The sequence below is a fragment of the Saccoglossus kowalevskii genome, chromosome 14, assembly GCF_978046115.1.
Source record: "Saccoglossus kowalevskii chromosome 14, keSacKowa6.1, whole genome shotgun sequence".
NCBI lineage: Eukaryota > Metazoa > Hemichordata > Enteropneusta > Harrimaniidae > Saccoglossus > Saccoglossus kowalevskii.
The window spans coordinates 16,799,344-16,817,031 of NC_140654.1; the positions used below are offsets into that span (position 1 = coordinate 16,799,344).

Here is a 17,688-nt window from a genome sequence, read left to right on the forward strand (position 1 = left end):
GTACTGTACATCCAAGTTTATAAGAAGATATACTTTTTCTCAATAAGTAGCAGTGTTTGTTTTCAAGCAATCATTTAAACTCAAGATGCAGTTGATTTAAATATGAAACCAAATTCAATGACTTGCAGTACTCAGGTTTTGAAAGTTTTATGTGATAAACTTTTGATTCAAGTTGTCAGTTTCTCTTGATTTTTTATAGCAGTTGTGTAAACCTTAGACAATACATGTGTATTGACGACACAGTTATGGCATGATAAAATCTTTAATTTCAACAGCCTAGTGCCACAATAAATCCATGAAACTACCTACCATGTTTATACTATGGATTACTGTATTTATTTTCATGATGAATTGACACATGCAATTTATTCTCACTCATGTAAGCTTCATGCTGATTTTCCCTTTCGGTGAACAATAAAAAGTTTAATATGTTCTATTTCTGTAAAGAAGGAGGGTTGGGTTGAACAGCATTATAACCATAATGCAACACACAAAGGTAAACCAGTACAGTTATTGTAAAATACATGTACTTTATTTTACCTGAAATTAATTTTCGCTGAAAAGAATTTATTTTCACTGGATTTTAATGAGTTGAATGTAAAATATTGGAAAAATGGTACGGGTATAATTACATTAATGAACTTCAATTTCTTGTTCAGATTTATAAATTTTCTATGTACGGATTGATACATATACTTCTGGTATTAAATTATTTAACTTTTCTCAAAAAAATGTTTGTTTAAAAACAGTTCATGTATATTACAAATATTAGTTATTGGTTAACAATATTTAAATGATAAAATAATTTAATTAATAAAATATTTAAAAAAAAAGAAAGATCATACCACATCAGACGTTCAACTTTAGCTTTTCCAATTTTGATATAAAGAGGGCACTTTTTGTTATTGAACTCGTCATTCAGAAGAACTGAATTGAATTAAATGTGTTCTATTCATGCTTCAAGACATTTTTATGTTGTTTAATTATTGCTGAATATACCTTAATATTTAAACTGTTATAGTTATTGTTTTATTCAATAAAGTGAAATGTGTATAATGCTATGTGTTTCATGTTTATTTGTTTAATAAAAATGCATGTGTTTACATAAATAAACTGTCACAAAATTGGCTTAATATGTACATCTCTATTGGAAATTTTAAGATGTGCTTCAAATAGAGTCAATATGGTACAGGTTTTTATGCACAGCAAAATCAATAAGCACTGATGATTGCTTCCATGTTACAATTTGATGATACTGATTACTGTAAAATTGTTTTTATTTTTGCGATTTGATGTTCATGGGGGTCAACATTTCACAAAAGTCACTGTGACTCTGTCACTAGGGACCAAGTGACATTTTTCACTAATTTGAAAAGAACGAGCACACTAGCCAACAGTAAATACTGTAGAATACTTTATTTTTGCTTGGAATTTAAGGAATGATTCCGTGAAAATAAAATCCAGCGAATATACTTTTTTTCCTATATTTCACATTAAACTCATGAAAAATCAGTGAAAATAAATTTCAAGCAAAACGCCCTAAAAGCCTTTTCAGCGAAAATTAATTCCAGCGAAAATAAAGTATTCCACAGTAGTCTTTTTCTGCAACCTTGTTTAGTTCAGACAAAACAAAAACTGTGAATGATGTAATACTAGTAAATAACTAGTAAAATCACTTTAAAATACTTTATTTTCGCTGAAGAAATGTTTCAGCGAAAATAAAATCCAACAAATATATCTTTTTTCCAATGTTTTACATTTCACTCGTCAAAAATCAGTGAAAATAAATTCCAATACAAAACACCCAAAAATTCTTTTAAGTGAAAATTAATTCCAGCTAAAATAAAGTACTTCACAGAATTCATTAGGTATGTTTTGTGGGAGACAGAAAATAAAATAAATTTGTAATCTAAAATGGTAAGTAATCTCAGTTTTAAATTTGTATTTTTGTTTACTGTTACAACCTGACAATATGAATTTTTGATTGAAATAACACCATTTTCCGGACAACATTAAATAGGTTACCTCAATTAAAAAAAGGAAAATACAGGAGCTAAAAACAAATTTGAAAGAAAAGTAGCATTTGCTTCGGGCATTTCGCGACCTGATCTCTATTGTTAATGTCCTCCACTTCATTTTGCACTTGATCAAAACCACTGTGTGTGTAATAGAAGAGACTCAACACTTGATCAAAGACTACTGCGGAATGTTGTTGTCGCCTTACCAGTGTTTTACTGTGCATCCATCGTACATTCATCATGATTTGGTCTGCCAGGCAAATTTATATGATGAGCCTTGATTATAATGTTAATTTTTGCCCCTGCAGATTTCACACTGTTTTGACCTTCAAACTCGGTGTCAGCCTAACTTGTAAAGAATACATTGTATGGTCATGGGGGTATGGTGTCGATAATACAGTGTAACAAAGTACTAAGTACATTACTGGTAATGGCAGTATGCTGTATTCTCAAAAGGCACGACTATTCAACAATAAAATAGTATAAATGACCATGCAGATTTCTTTTCTGTTTTGTTTTGTAACAAGTGTAATTTAATTTGATTTGTCTTTATAAACACACAATGCCGTGTAGTGTTGGTCATAGGCTTTGTCCTCTGGTACTGTCATTACGGCGATTCATCTACATTGCTACATGTATCATTACCGTTGTCATGGGACAAGCGGGTTTTTCTCGCCTTCTAACAATGACGGCGAGTGTTGGTCCCACTAGGCGCATTCACTCCGCTCTCTGAAAATAATAATATCTTTGAACAAGATTAGAATTCAAGAAGACAAAAAAAATGGTCCTGATTTGACTGAACTATAGGTATTTTATCTTTGCCCGCGTTCAGTCACCGATATAACAACAAACGTCTGCTGCGATTACCCTAGCCTTGGAAACGCAACGTTTGTTTATTTACTTTCACGCAAACAATAGCAGGCGGAGGACACGCAACCACAGTGCATCTCATCTTGAAGTGATTATCGGAGAATAATTAGTCATAATGATATAACAGGGTCAGTGATTGGCTAATATATTTGAAGTGCGAAGCTTGTTACTTAGTAACGGTCTATGTGATTGGTTACAAGTTCGCGTAGTTGATGACGCACCGCCTATGGGTGTTCGGACAACGTTTCAGGTGATTGGCCTTGATAAATGATAACGCGTAATACGATATTTACGTCACATTATTGAGCACTATTTCACTTAAGAAAAAAACTTCGTTCTATACAGTCCTTTTATACAACATTTCTTCAACTACAAAGCGTATTCATAAGAAGGACATGGGTCTATTCATTTTTTGTCACCCCATTAAATAATGGACTCAACCGCGGGATAATACCATGCTGGTTACACAATACACAACAAGATTTTTTGAAAGCAGTGTGATGTATGTCGCACTCAAGAGTTGTATTCATGGACATTTTATAAGTATTTGAGTGTGAAGCTATACAAGTGGAAGCTGGTTTTGGAAAGACTGACTGATCTTTGAAAATGAATGTAATAACTTCGTCGACGCCATACAGAAGCTAAATACGTTTTTTTTTTCTGAGTTGTCACGCGACTATATCATTCCAGTCCTTAGAAGACTTTGTATACCCCCGGCGCGAGGCCCCTCGTCATTATGGGTTCGGGCGCCAGCAAACCGAAGGAAGACGTTCCAAATCAGAAAAAGATTCCGTCTTCGAAGCTACATCCGAAGGATAAGTCAGTCACAAATTCAAAATCGAAAAACAGTTCACCAAAGAAAATGGATTTATCGCCGTCAAAAACTAGCAATAGGATACACGATAAACAAGATCTAGTGTGGAGTCCCAGCATCGACTCTGATCTTGAACAGGATGGCGAAGATTTACAGGCGTTGCAAGGCGAACTTGACCAAGTCCTGGTCGGACATCAAAGAGCGCTATCCAGAAATCAGACAGGGAATCCTCCTGTATTCAACCCACGGTATAAATCCGACTGGCAAATGCCCGCGGATTTGGCCAGGCAAGAACAGGAATTATTAAACGTCTACAACAGTACTAAACACGGCACGCGAAATAGAGTAGCCGTGTCGCCGAGACAAAATGGAGACAACCTTCTTATAGGCAGGGAGCCACATAACGGGGATTACGATGCGAGGTCGCCACAGCCCGGAGCGACGGAGTGGGACTTTGACTGTACTCCGGTACGTATGCAAATGTCAATGTACTTCTGATTCTTAGTTCACCTTTTGGAGTCCGCGCGTACCGTACATACTGTACCCGTACTGTACCACGGTGACTACCAATAAAATAATAATATTAAATACTAGTAGCTGACTCAAAATATGCCACAAGTGGCACAACCAATATATTTTTCGTGGAGCGCAACGTTCTATTTATATTTACTAGTATTAAAACGCCCGAGGCAACTTTCATACCGCATTCGGTGATCAGACACGAAGAACAAGCACCGTCGATGATGGTGGTGGTGGTGGGTAAAAAAAAGTGCAGCTTAGAAACGATTAAGCCTACATAGGCATGAGAACATTTCTATACGGAATTCAAACAAAGCCGGAAGGGACACCTGCCAATTTCGTTTAGAATGCAACCACCTATATCTTCCCAATGACGCATATTAATGGCCCTTTTTTTAAGAGGTGGTTGATCTATTTTTGTTGAAAACTTTAACCCTCTCTGTTACTCGCACACCTTATCATTAAGCATCTCGCTCCTAATAAGGTAACTGAACCAAGATAAATAAATGTCAAATGTTCGTTAATTATTTAGTATCCCCGTGCAACATGTTTTCAGGGACACATGTTTTATGATTATTTTGGGAGAATTTCTTATTATTATCAAAATAATAGAGTTCCGTGGCATTATATTGCTTATGCATAAAACTGTCTGTGATAATCTTTACTATAGTGAAACATCCATGTCTTCAGGCGTGGGTGGGGGTGGGTGGGTATGTAATCCAAAACCTAGTTTGTTTTTTAAACCCAGCTTAGCCTGAAGTTATCATCTGATTGTTTCGTTTGATGGTGGCCAAGTGATGGATCAGAGTAATAACCCGACAGAAAGGATATGTATTCTTTTTACATTGGGTTTAACCTCATAACCTGAACATGTATGTATTATTCGTGTTTGAATGTGTTACGGTACCATTCTTTTCTTTTCCTTTCATTGTACGTGAGATAACCTGAAATATCAGCGGACGAATTGAGGCCAGATATTTGTGGCTGTTTAAAATTATTGAGTCTTATTTTTTTCATATAAACTCGCTACTGATTTTCAAGTAGATAAAAGGCAGCTCAAATTTGAGTATCCAGTGAATGGATTTTGTTATAAGACAAATTAAATTGTATGACTACTTATAACTAAAAGTGGACTAAAAACTAGGCGTATATACTTTAAAAACATTTTTACATATGGAACATCAAAGTAAATTTAAATTTAAGTGTCACAATCGTTGCACCACTGTGTTCAATACATATGTAAGAATTGTTTGTTTACATGAAATTCAAACAGGTGGTGCATGGTAACTATGACGATTTAACTAATATAGTATTATCTTATATGTTAACCTTTTCACCACCAGTTCCCTCTTTTCATCGCAAATTCACAAAATTAGTCGCGCTTATAGTCTGCACTTGTTTTCAGAAGATTGGGACAAAAATAACCAACTCCAAGAACATTTTAATTCAGCTAATTTTGCTGATAAGTAAAACCTGCTAGATTAAATGCAAGTAAATACTGTAAAATGACTAATTTTCACTGGGTTTATTTTTCGCTGATTTATCATTTCAGGCATATTCAGTGGGTTTTAAATTCAGTTTTATCATTTAGATAATGTGTTCTCTAAATTTTACATATTCACTAGGTTTTAATTTAGCGCATTTTCCAGTCAGCGAAATAAGCAAAATTAAAACTCAAAACATCAAAATGGTGGAAATGTAATACCTGTGAAAATAAATAGTGTCACAGTACGATACTGTTTTGAAACATCGATGTGACCCCCCCTCCCATCCCCCCTCCCTGCCTTTCTTGTGGAGGCCATTTACCCGAGGTGTGCCTCTGGTAGTATAATGAGAAAATAATGAAAGTTGCATGTGCCGATGGTTTTTGTATCGATTATTTCTACTTAACAAATTGATTATTGCGGTAAAGTACGAAAAAAGATACTCTTAATAAGAATCATTATTGATAATTGTCATCGCTATTGATTGACAATTACGATACTCTCGTTGAAAAGCATATATAGACATTGGACACAAATGGGCGCTAAGATCGCGTTGAGAGTCAGAGAACCACGCAACTGTTTTAACCACTCACCAAGTACAGAACTTTTCTTTTAGCTATAATTAATTTTTGCTGAAAATTTTTTTTAGATGTTTTGCATGAAGTTTATTTTCACTGATTTTTGATGAGTTAAGTGTAAGGAAGAAAAGGTATATTCTCTGGATTTTATTCTCACTGAATCGTCCCTACATCAAAAATAAAGTAACAGTAATCACGTTAAATTTTGTTAAATTTTGTTTTTTCATCCTTGAAATGTTTAAATGTCACATTTTTAAAATTAAAAAAAAAGTATATTGACTTTTCGGTTTGTACTGTTTAAACTTCATCTATGTACATTTTAAGCGTTTATAGAAAATCAATGTCAATATTCACAGAAACAATATTGGTGTTATTGATATTTGCAATGTAAATTATTAAATATAATACATCTGTCAGTTCATAAAGTCACAACAAGTCGTAAATTTTGTTCTATCGACTCGAGTAACTGCATCTCTGTACCTTATTAGAAAATGTAAATTCCAAATAGGAAATGATTGTGGAATCATTTTCTAGAAGAATGTGTTATGAATGACAAAAAATAGACGGGAAAGATGAATTATAAAAAGGTTATCGCTAAGTATGCACTCTGAAAGTGCATAGTCACGACGATCTGCACTATGCATCGATCGGTCAATAACGTCTGTGACACCGCCTTCGCATGTACAATACAGTATCCTCCAAATATTTTTTTTTCACTAATGCCCTGCAGCTGTATTACTGCCCCCCAAGTTTTCATAATCTATGTAATTTTATCTAATTTTTTTGTAAATTTTTGAGAAAGCAGTCAGAGTTTAACTTTCTTTGAATGATTCAATCAAAAGATTTTAATAAACATTTTGACGTTTGCAAAAAGTCTCTGAAAGCAAAAATGATAGTTAACCTAGTCCTAGTGACCTAGTCTTCCCAACGACGGTTAAAAATACGTTCAGGAAAATATCGTAGCGTATGTTGTACCTAAGGACCTAAATTAATAACCTTATTATTAAGCACTATGTTTTCCTGATATTTAATTTACATTTCTGTGAGTGATGATATGTTTTCTTAAGCACAAATCCTTGGTTTGAAATTACTCCTAGCCATTGGTGGTGAAAACAACATAATTTTTTTTGTACCCGAATGTCAACGTAATTTGCCGCTGGCGACGGGCAAAGAAATACAAGCAGAATCTTAGCTGGCATGATTATACTATTTAACTAAAAGCTACGCTGCTGCTGGCAATACCTAATAATCATCTTGTCAAAGAAACTATTTTCTTATCAGTATTTACGGGCAATTTTATTTTACACTAGTTCTTTTTTCTTAATTTTCCCGTTAACAAAAACTTCCCCACTTCATGAGGAATTATGAAATCTGACAACAGCATTGAACCATTGACGGTTTATTGCTGTAGGTATTGAAAAATTGTCGCTAACAATATTAACAACAGATGCAAATGACAGTTTACGAGATAACAAATCTTTGTGTGTGTTTAAAAAAAGAAACACGAGAAACTGTAAGATAACATGCCCCTGGCTATACTTTACTGTAATGATCTTGTCATTAAAACATCAATTTTTCTGTCAGTGTTTTTTTTTTTTTTTTTTTTTGATTCCTCTTTCATTTGCATTTTTATCCTAAACTAAAGACTCTAAAGAATACAAGGACAGGGAATTAGAAATTATGTTTTTTTTTCTTTTCTTTGATGTAATGTCTCTTGAGTTTTGAATGTTCGATATGCTAGATTACGTTTGAATATTCTACAACAAGTCGCGTCACGCACGTACAAGATTCAATAAAATAATTATTACGTTTTACAATGTACGAATTAGCAGTACTAGGACATTACAATATCGTAGAATTCGAACGAATTTGATTTCACATATTTTCGAAAATGGGTTACACAATTTGCTTGGAGTTAACAATTGACAAGTATCAATATACCAATATATCAATATCATCAATCTTTGATTTTCAAAAACAAGTCTACAGTACATGAATAGCAGTATCTAAACTAGTCTATAGTAAATATCTTTGATGCATAGTATTTTTTTTGGCGGTTGTGCATCCGGACGCTTACCTAATAGAATATGGCGCATCAAGAGATGTCACAGCATTCCATTCCCTTTGATGTTTGCCACAGTTGCCGCCTGTCATTTTATTCTCTAAAAATGTCTTTGTTTTGTCAACTGATTGAATTTTAAGGGAATTTTGTCTTCAAATTTTATCTATCAACATAATCTTATCCTTGTCACAAGACAAAATTTGATATTTAAAATTAGGTAGAATGAAGTTGACAAAAACCAAAATGTTCAACATTAAAACACTATGGAAGCATGATTTTTATTTATGTTAAATAAATTGACTTTGAAAAAAATTAAAAAAAATCCCAAAATCTTTTTTTTTTCATTTATACTATATATAAAAAAATTATGGCTGGGAGAAATCGTCTTGCACTTGAAAACAAGTCTTGCTTTGACTCACTAGTATTCAAACCTATCAAGTACAGGACTCTCGGCATTGTTGAGTGGTTTGTCGCTAACATTTTCAGTCCATGTAATGATTTGTGTTTCATTCAGAGTTACTCAAGAAAAGAAACCACCAGAATACCAATTTTTTCAGCTATCATTTGCAGCTAACAGAGTTGAGTTTGATGGTCGTCACACATGAGTTCCATGCAACGTAAACAATGTGTATAAATACACTATTTCTGTTCAAACTTGGCTGTACTTCACATTTCTGTATTTGTAGCCGTTCAGAACGCCAAAAAGAAAACAAAAATACAGGAATGTGATGTCATCAATATTTATGGTGTACGCTGAATCGATGGGTTAAATTTGAACAAATGAACAGTCACAGTAGCGTGGTGGTTTATATCGATGTAACCGTAAAGAATATGTTCCACACACAACCTATAAAACAATTGAACTTTGACGACATGCGCAGATCTTTTTAATTCAATGTTGCGGCTATCCAACCATTTGTTGTGAATGTCTTGGAAGTTTACTTCGAAGGCCCCTGCAAAAATAAATTTTATTAATGTCATTATTAAAGTTTTTTGGGGAGAAGGGTATCAAACAAAAATTCTAACACTTGATATCATGGCAAAACAACATATGCTTATTTTAAAAACAATTAATTCCAAAATTTGAAGCGGGAAAAAATCTGGTCATTAAAAAGATTAAAGGATGGTAGTCTTCACTCTTCACATGTCCAACATTCGTGTTGATAAACATTGATTCTTCCAAAATCCAATGCGCTCTTCTAATGGGAATCACAAGTATGAGGTTTGACCTGGGCACGACTTGCACTAATTACCGCCAATGACTCCTTTGATAACAGAAATGTCGCACATGTGTGGCGCAACGACTACCGTCCTACAAGATTCCATGTTTGAAGACATGCATTAACAGATAGACCAAACTGCAAAATCTGTAAACTGCAAAATTCTGAATTATGCGTGATATAAATTGTAAAAACAGGACAAACATTGCTTTTTAATTGTGTTTGTGATGCCATTGGTTAAATAGATGCAAACATGGGACTCACATGGAATATCCATCCCATGTCACATAATATTTGATTCCCATAAACTTGTAAACATTATCAAGTTCTGCATATTTTGTTTAAAAATTTAAGCTGAAATTAGTGAAACCGACAAATATGAAAATTTTGTCCTAAATAATTTTGTCAGGTAGAAAAATGGGTCAAAGCTAAGCGTTCACCCTACAGCAGCCTAAGGGGTTTTACATTTAAAAACTGGGAGTGGGGTAATTTTATGTAAAAACAAATTAAATGAGGACTGTATAATGTAAACAAAGTGAGAAAGATTGTAAATAAAATAATTGTCCAACATAAATAAATACAACTTTGGCACAAAAAAAACACCCCCGCCCCGAAATTTCAAATGGGTAACCCCTAAGAAAAGCAAGCATGTCACTCACATTGATAGGCTATAAAACAAGTCAGTTAGCACTACCCAGGCTTGAAGTGTGAATTGTGATTGTTACAACTGTAAATCATGAAAAGTAGGCTTAGTTTTTTAAAGGACACTTTAAACTGACCTCTTTTTAACTGAAAATGTAGCTGTCTTTCCTCCTTTACTTTGATTGTTTTTTTTTTGCTTGTGTATTGTGTAATGTTGAGCGGTATTTAAGATGTAGCATGTTTCATATGTATCTAATTTCTTGCATGATCCTCTGTAGAGGGGGTGTCAAGTGCCTTCATTCTGCATCCAGTTGTTTGTTTCGACGCAAGTACATCTATAGTTATCTTGTTGTTTTTCAGTTTTTCAGTCTTTCAGTCAAATTTTAGCGGCTTTCAGTCTGTATTTTGTTTATAATTGTGCCAGCGTATTTTGCTGCTGGTTTGTACATCAATGGGGTTACATTCTGCGGTACTGTATTAATTATAATATTGTCATAATAATAGTGTTGTCATGGTTCTGTGTTCACAATAGTCTTGCAAAGTACATCCCCCTTATATTGGCAATAAATATTTCTAAGACTATACACTGGTGCGTGTACGTCTGCGTCATAAATTCAGCAGAACTGACCCAGTTTAAATTGCAAGGGTATAAACCACTAATATTTTTCAATTTGTGGCATAGCAAACAAACATTTTAATTTTATTATTAAATGCCATTTCAATCACAAGATTGCATTGTCTATGTGTACACATGTATGGTATACAGGTGTGATTCATTTTATTTTTGGGAGGGGCAACAAAAATATATGTTTTTGAAAATTTCTTTTTTTAATAACCCATGTGCACCCATACAACATTTTTGAAACTTTGTATTATATTTTTCCTTGTAATTTTGGACAAAATTAATAGACAATATGGTTATAAAGAGTCAGTGGTCGCGATGATAATTAAATCTTTATTTTAAAAAGTATGGTGTCCATCCACTAAAATTAAAACAAAACTGTGGGGCTAGGAAGCAATTTCATGAGGAATTTAATGAAATTTTCATATTAATTCTTTATAGTGTTTTATCAAATATTAAAATGATATAACTAAAATTTGGATGTTATTGTTATTGATAATAATAATTCCTAATGTTGTCACTTCTTCTTATTAAAAATAATGATGTTTTAATAATGAGATAATATTTCACTACTGTATATATGTTCAATAGGATTTTTACCCACAATTGATAACGTTTGAGCAGTTGCAGACATTTAGCTCAGACCTCCCTTCGGCCTTCTGGGTAATCGTAATATCTTGTGACAACCACCTATAAAATATCAAAAATGTTTTTCTAATGTGATGAACAAAAATTATTAATATTACGGTCTCAGGAAAATTGAAGATTATAATTTATAGATAACAAATTATAATTGCAGCAAACAATTTAATTAATTTAATTAGTTATTAAAAACAATTAGTATTGAACTTCACAGAATGTCAGTATCTGATTTTACATACCGGTACTCAAAAATGTCACATTTGATAATTTGTCATCAAATTTTAACGATAACAAACCGCAACACTACATGAAGATCACAGTACATTCTGGGTTGCTATGACAATGAGTGAATAAATAAATCAGGATAAAGCAACATTAAAAATGTAACCATATTTCAATATACAGTTTCATCAAAGCGATCAAAATAAAATAGCTGTTGAGATGTTGTTGATAGCGAGAGAGTCAGATATTTTCTCCGTTCTCATCTTCTTGTGTTTTCAATAAAATATCAGTGGCCATTTTCATCTATTGTCTATTGACCGATATTTGCTGGCAGGTTTAATCAATATTATCTATAATATCGGTAATATTCGAAAACAAAATGTAGTATGTCAGAAAATTTTTTTAGGAAAAGCGTGTGCTCATTCTAATTTTATTGGGGCTTTCAGTTAAAAAAAAAAAATTTTTTGATTTAAATGAGAAAATGTATTAGGAATTTTTTTTCTCAAATAAAATAAATGTTTATCTTTCTGATACACTAATGTGGGAGATGGAAACATATTTTTATGTGAAAATGCCTCAGCATTTATTTTATGAATTGTTAGATCCTGAAAAACTGTATTTGATCAACCTTGGAGATTCAAAACCTAACTGCATGTTGGGTACAATTATTCAGTCGAGACAGCCGGTGGCCTACTAGTATTCCTAAAAATGGTAAAGAGAAATTGACAAAAGAAAAAAATAGCGAGTGTTTTTAATAAATAAATACTAGCGGATGCAAGAATAGACTGCATGGTAAGATTTCCTTGAATCATAAAAAATTCAAAGGTGTTTTTACAATATTGATGAAGAGCCGGATCAGTCAAGACTTGGTTAGAGTGTCTCAATTTCCTTGTATCCAAGGGTAACGATTGTCGACAGTGGAAGCACCTGTGCTGTTTTTATAATTGTATCCTTCACGTACGTACAAATGTATTGACATTATTTAATGAAACGAAGTTAGGTAATAATTGAATAATATTTAAAATTTGATCAACGGAGGTTGAGGAAAACTTCTGCAGATATTTTTTTCTAATTTAAAACAAATCTGGTTTTAAAAAATAACTGTCATTCGATATTACACAACAACCCTCCCACAGTGAAAATGGCTGGTCCCTTAAAGGATGTAAACTATTTCATGAAATGCAACTTAATGTTGCATTACAAATAAAATCTCATTCACTCGTAGCTTATGCTAACATCTATTGTGCTTGTGTTAAATCTGGCGACAACTTTTACATTTCCTGTACATTTCCCATAAATCCAATAACAGGTAATCTGGGATAACAATTTTCCTAATGAGTTTGTATTTTGGACACAATACACTGCAGGGGAAATGAAGCCAATCTGCGTTGCAAAGCGGGTCATTTTGAAGAACGTGACCCAATACAAATGTGTTTCTATTTGAGTGCAATAATGACTGATTGGAGTTGACACCTGGTTACCTAAACACCTCCTTGTCAATTCAACCAAATAAAATCTGATTAAGGGACATACCATTTTTCTTGAGGGTGGGGCAGATACCGTACCATTGATGATCCAATTAACACTTACCTGGTGAGTTACTATAATAACTTATTTTCCCGTTTATATAAATGTAAACAAATATTTAAGTTTCCATGACGATGTAAGCTATTGTATCTAAACCACTGAATTTCAGCTTTTGTCACAAAATGCATAATTTTTACTATATTTTTTCTAAAATGTTAATAAAGACCAGTCAATGGATATTTACATTAGTCAAATTATTAAAAAAAATACATAGTAAAGATACTTCTCCAAAATTTGAGCTGAAAAAATAATTTAACTTGAGGGGTTACATGTAATCGCACATCATTGTGAAAATAATAATGTTATGGTAATAACAATAACAGCTTATAATAATTACCGATACCACCTACAGGGTTTAACAATTCAGTGTTTTTCTTGTAAATTTGGGTGAATTTACCGTTTGAAGTGCTGCGCAGTTATCACGCACTGTGCATACAGATATCTTGTAAATAATATACGTATTGTGGAATACTTTATTTTCGCTGGAATTAATTTTCACTGAAAAGGCTTTTTGGGCGTTTTGTATGGAATTTATTTTCACTGTTTTTTTGATGAGTTTAATGTGAAATATAGGAAAAAAAGTATATATTCGCTGGATTTTATTTTCACAGAATCATCCCTTTAGCGAAAATAGCGAAAATAAATTCCAAGCGAAAATATTCTACAGTATTTTACATGCAATGTATATGTCGTATGGGACCCACATTGATTGCGACATGAATCTACTGAAGCCTACTTGTAAGTTTAACAATTCAGTGTTTTTCTTGTAAATTTAGGTAAATTTACCGTTTGAAGTGCTGCACAGTTATCACATCACGCACTGTGCATACAGATATCTTGTAAATAATATACGTACTGTGGAATACTTTATTTTCGCTGGAATTAATTTTCACTGAAAAGGCTTTTTGGGCGTTTTGTATGGAATTTATTTTCACTGTTTTTTTGATGAGTTTAATGTGAAATATAGGAAAAAAAGTATATATTCGCTGGATTTTATTTTCACAGAATCATCCCTTTAGCGAAAATAGCGAAAATAAATTCCAAGCGAAAATATTCTACAGTATTTTACATGCAATGTATATGTCGTATGGGACCCACATTGATTGTGACATGAATCTACTGAAGCCTACTTGTAAGTTTAACAATTCAGTGTTTTTCTTGTAAATTTAGGTAAATTTACCGTTTGAAGTGCTGCACAGTTATCACGCACTGTGCATACAGATATCTTGTAAATAATATATGTACTGTGGAATACTTTATTTTTGCTGGAATTAATTTTCACTGAAAAGGCTTTTTGGGCGTTTTGTATGGAATTTATTTTCACTGTTTTTTTGATGAGTTTAATGTGAAATATAGGAAAAAAAGTATATATTCGCTGGATTTTATTTTCACAGAATCATCCCTTTAGCGAAAATAGCGAAAATAAATTCCAAGCGAAAATATTCTACAGTATTTTACATGCAATGTATATGTCGTATGGGACCCACATTGATTGCGACATGAATCTACTGAAGCCTACTTGTAAGTTTAACAATTCAGTGTTTTTCTTGTAAATTTGGGTAAATTTACCGTTTGAAGTGCTGCACAGTTATCACGCACTGTGCATACAGATATCTTGTAAATAATATATGTACTGTGGAATACTTTATTTTCGCTGGAATTAATTTTCACTGAAAAGGCTTTTTGGGCGTTTTGTATGGAATTTATTTTCACTGTTTTTTTGATGAGTTTAATGTGAAATATAGGAAAAAAAGTATATATTCGCTGGATTTTATTTTCACAGAATCATCCCTTTAGCGAAAATAGCGAAAATAAATTCCAAGCGAAAATAAAGTATTCTACAGTATTTTACATGCAATGTATATGTCGTATGGGACCCACATTGATTGCGACATGAATCTACTGAAGCCTACTTGTAAGTTTTGAGAAAGTTGGTCATGAATCGCATGACAATGTTTATTGGTTAATTACGTAAAATATTGGCATCATGAAATAACATTCTTTTGTGTGTTTTCATAGAGCACAATGTTAAAGAAAAATTTAATTTGTTGTCACTTTTTAAAACCCTGATTTTTGAAATAATTGAGAACAACAAAAAGTACCTCATCATTTACAATATATAATTTTTTCAGTTTATATCACCAGGTTACAATTTGGGATATGGCAATATCACATCACTGCCATAGGAACCTATGATAAAATCGTTATAATACTGCCAAAATGGCCACAATCCAATAAAATACAACCATCATTTTCTCAAAAATTAGGCTGGTCACTATTCTTATATTGTCTAAAAGTACAATTTATTGGAAAAAGAATAAATTATGCGTATTTGCATTCATGAGTAGGCATCTACATTGAGAAGGTGCAAGCTGAATTGAAGATTATATATCATACAATATTCCAAGATTTAAGAGTCCAAAACATCATGAAAAATGGTCAAAACTAAGATTTTTATACTGGTTTTTTTGAAGAGATTATTTCTTCATATCTCAATATGTTGCTCAGTGACACAGAGTGAAAAAGTCACATAATGATGTTAACATAAACCCTAACTTTTTGAAAACATATAACTTCGTGAGTTTCCAGGGTGATAATAATTTTTTTTTTATTTTATAACAATGGGAGGTTGTCTCGCATAATGAAATGCATACACGTGCAGTAACATGCTCAGTAGTGCAGAATTTGTAGTTCTCTCCCATAATGCATTGCATACATGTGCAGTGGCATGCTCAGTAGTGCAAAATTGGAATTCATCTCGAACTGCCTAAATGGCTAGATGTATTCTAGAAGCAATTCTTTTTTCACAAAATCAATTTTTCTTTTGGATTTTAAATTAAATGGGCAGGAATATACTGTTATTAAGTTTATAAGTAAATTGAAGAGCGCCCTCTTGTATGGTACTGGTATATTGTGAAAGTGAATGAACACATGTCGGAGTCAGTAAAGTCAGAAATACAATATTTTATGTCTATTTGTGGCACACACAAAAACTGACATCCTGATGCCATATTTTTTGAAAAGTACATTGTTCAAAGGTTAAGCCTGTTCATAAAATGAAAATACCCACGATTTACATATTTTGAAATAAATTATTCTCCTTCAATAACCTAATATATGTTATATTTTAGTGAACGGTAGCCATTTTGTCAGTATCAAAACAGTATTACCATTGATTCTTATGGTAGAGATGTTCCTTTTGGGATTGTTATACAATTGAAAAAAAACTTTGAAATTTAGCACCTTGGTCAACATTATTGAGAATAGCTTTTAAGATTGTGCATGTATGAAATCAACTCATAGTGCTGAATTAGAGAATACTATAAAGACAAAATATAGTACTGTAAACACATTAATTATTCACTGGGTTTTAATTTTGCTATTTTCGCTGATAAGTAAAATCCGCTAAATTAAATCCATGTGAACATGTAAAATAACTATAAAACTAATTTTTTCCTCGACAAAAAAACACAATGAATACACTCCAAACATCAAAATAGTGAAATTAAATGTCAGTAAAAATAAATAATTTTACAGTAAATAATAAAAAATAATTCATAAGGAATATGAGACTTCATGTATCTTGAAAAGGTTCGGAATCATTAAATAAAACAGAAACGACGCTGAGAGCTATTAGCTGATTGGAAATCCATTCTATTAATAACTACCATATTTCATTTTGATATTTTATGAGTAAAAAAAAAAATGTATTTTTTAATTGAATTCTTATAATTGGTGTATATTGTTAAAATTGTTATGTACATGGCAAATAATTATTTAAATGCGTCACAGTATACAATTTGAAGACAGCATAAATAATAGGAAGGTCATGTGCCTTGAGGTTTGAAATACGCGGCTAATAATCACAAGCGAAGTTACCTAGATGATGAAGAAGCGGCAAATGATTTATGAGGGTTTGACAGAAGATTCCGATGTTAAGGTTCTCAGAAATTGCTGATACTTTGTGGTTATGTTGCTTTATTGCTATAGAAGGTTATTTTGGCCATTACAGACAAAATTTTGGAACGCTTTATAATTCTACCTTGACTACAGATTAATTCATAAGACCCTATAGGAAAATTTCAATTATGAAAAGTTCCCCTGTTTTTTTTTTGTTGGGGGGGGGTGAGGTATCAAAACTATTGGAACTACATTTAAAAAGAAAAAAAAGGGGGGTCATGAACTTATTTGAAACAATATTATACACACTATAGCAGTATACATGAACATGTGCGTCCCCTTTGAGTCCACCCACACTCTTCAAACTGTATCGAAAATCTTACAGTATGGTTTGTGACACTTACATTATTGTACATCAATATTTAGTAAAAAAAAATTATTATCTGCGAATAATATATTTATACATTTTGTATTCAAGTCAAGTCAAAACATACAAATTTTGGTCACC

General features: G+C 32.5%; 1 protein-coding gene across 1 annotated transcript in view; it reads left to right on the forward strand.

The window, feature by feature from the left end:
* Positions 1–3,369: 3,369 nt before the first annotated feature.
* The window catches only part of LOC102805039 (uncharacterized), a 33,461-nt gene continuing 19,142 nt past the window's right edge, over positions 3,370–17,688 (forward strand). Inside the window, exon 1 of the mRNA XM_006825480.3 lies at positions 3,370–4,170. Within this exon, the coding sequence (XP_006825543.2) occupies positions 3,625–4,170 (546 nt within the window). The 5' untranslated portion in view covers positions 3,370–3,624. The remainder of the gene's footprint in view (positions 4,171–17,688) is intronic.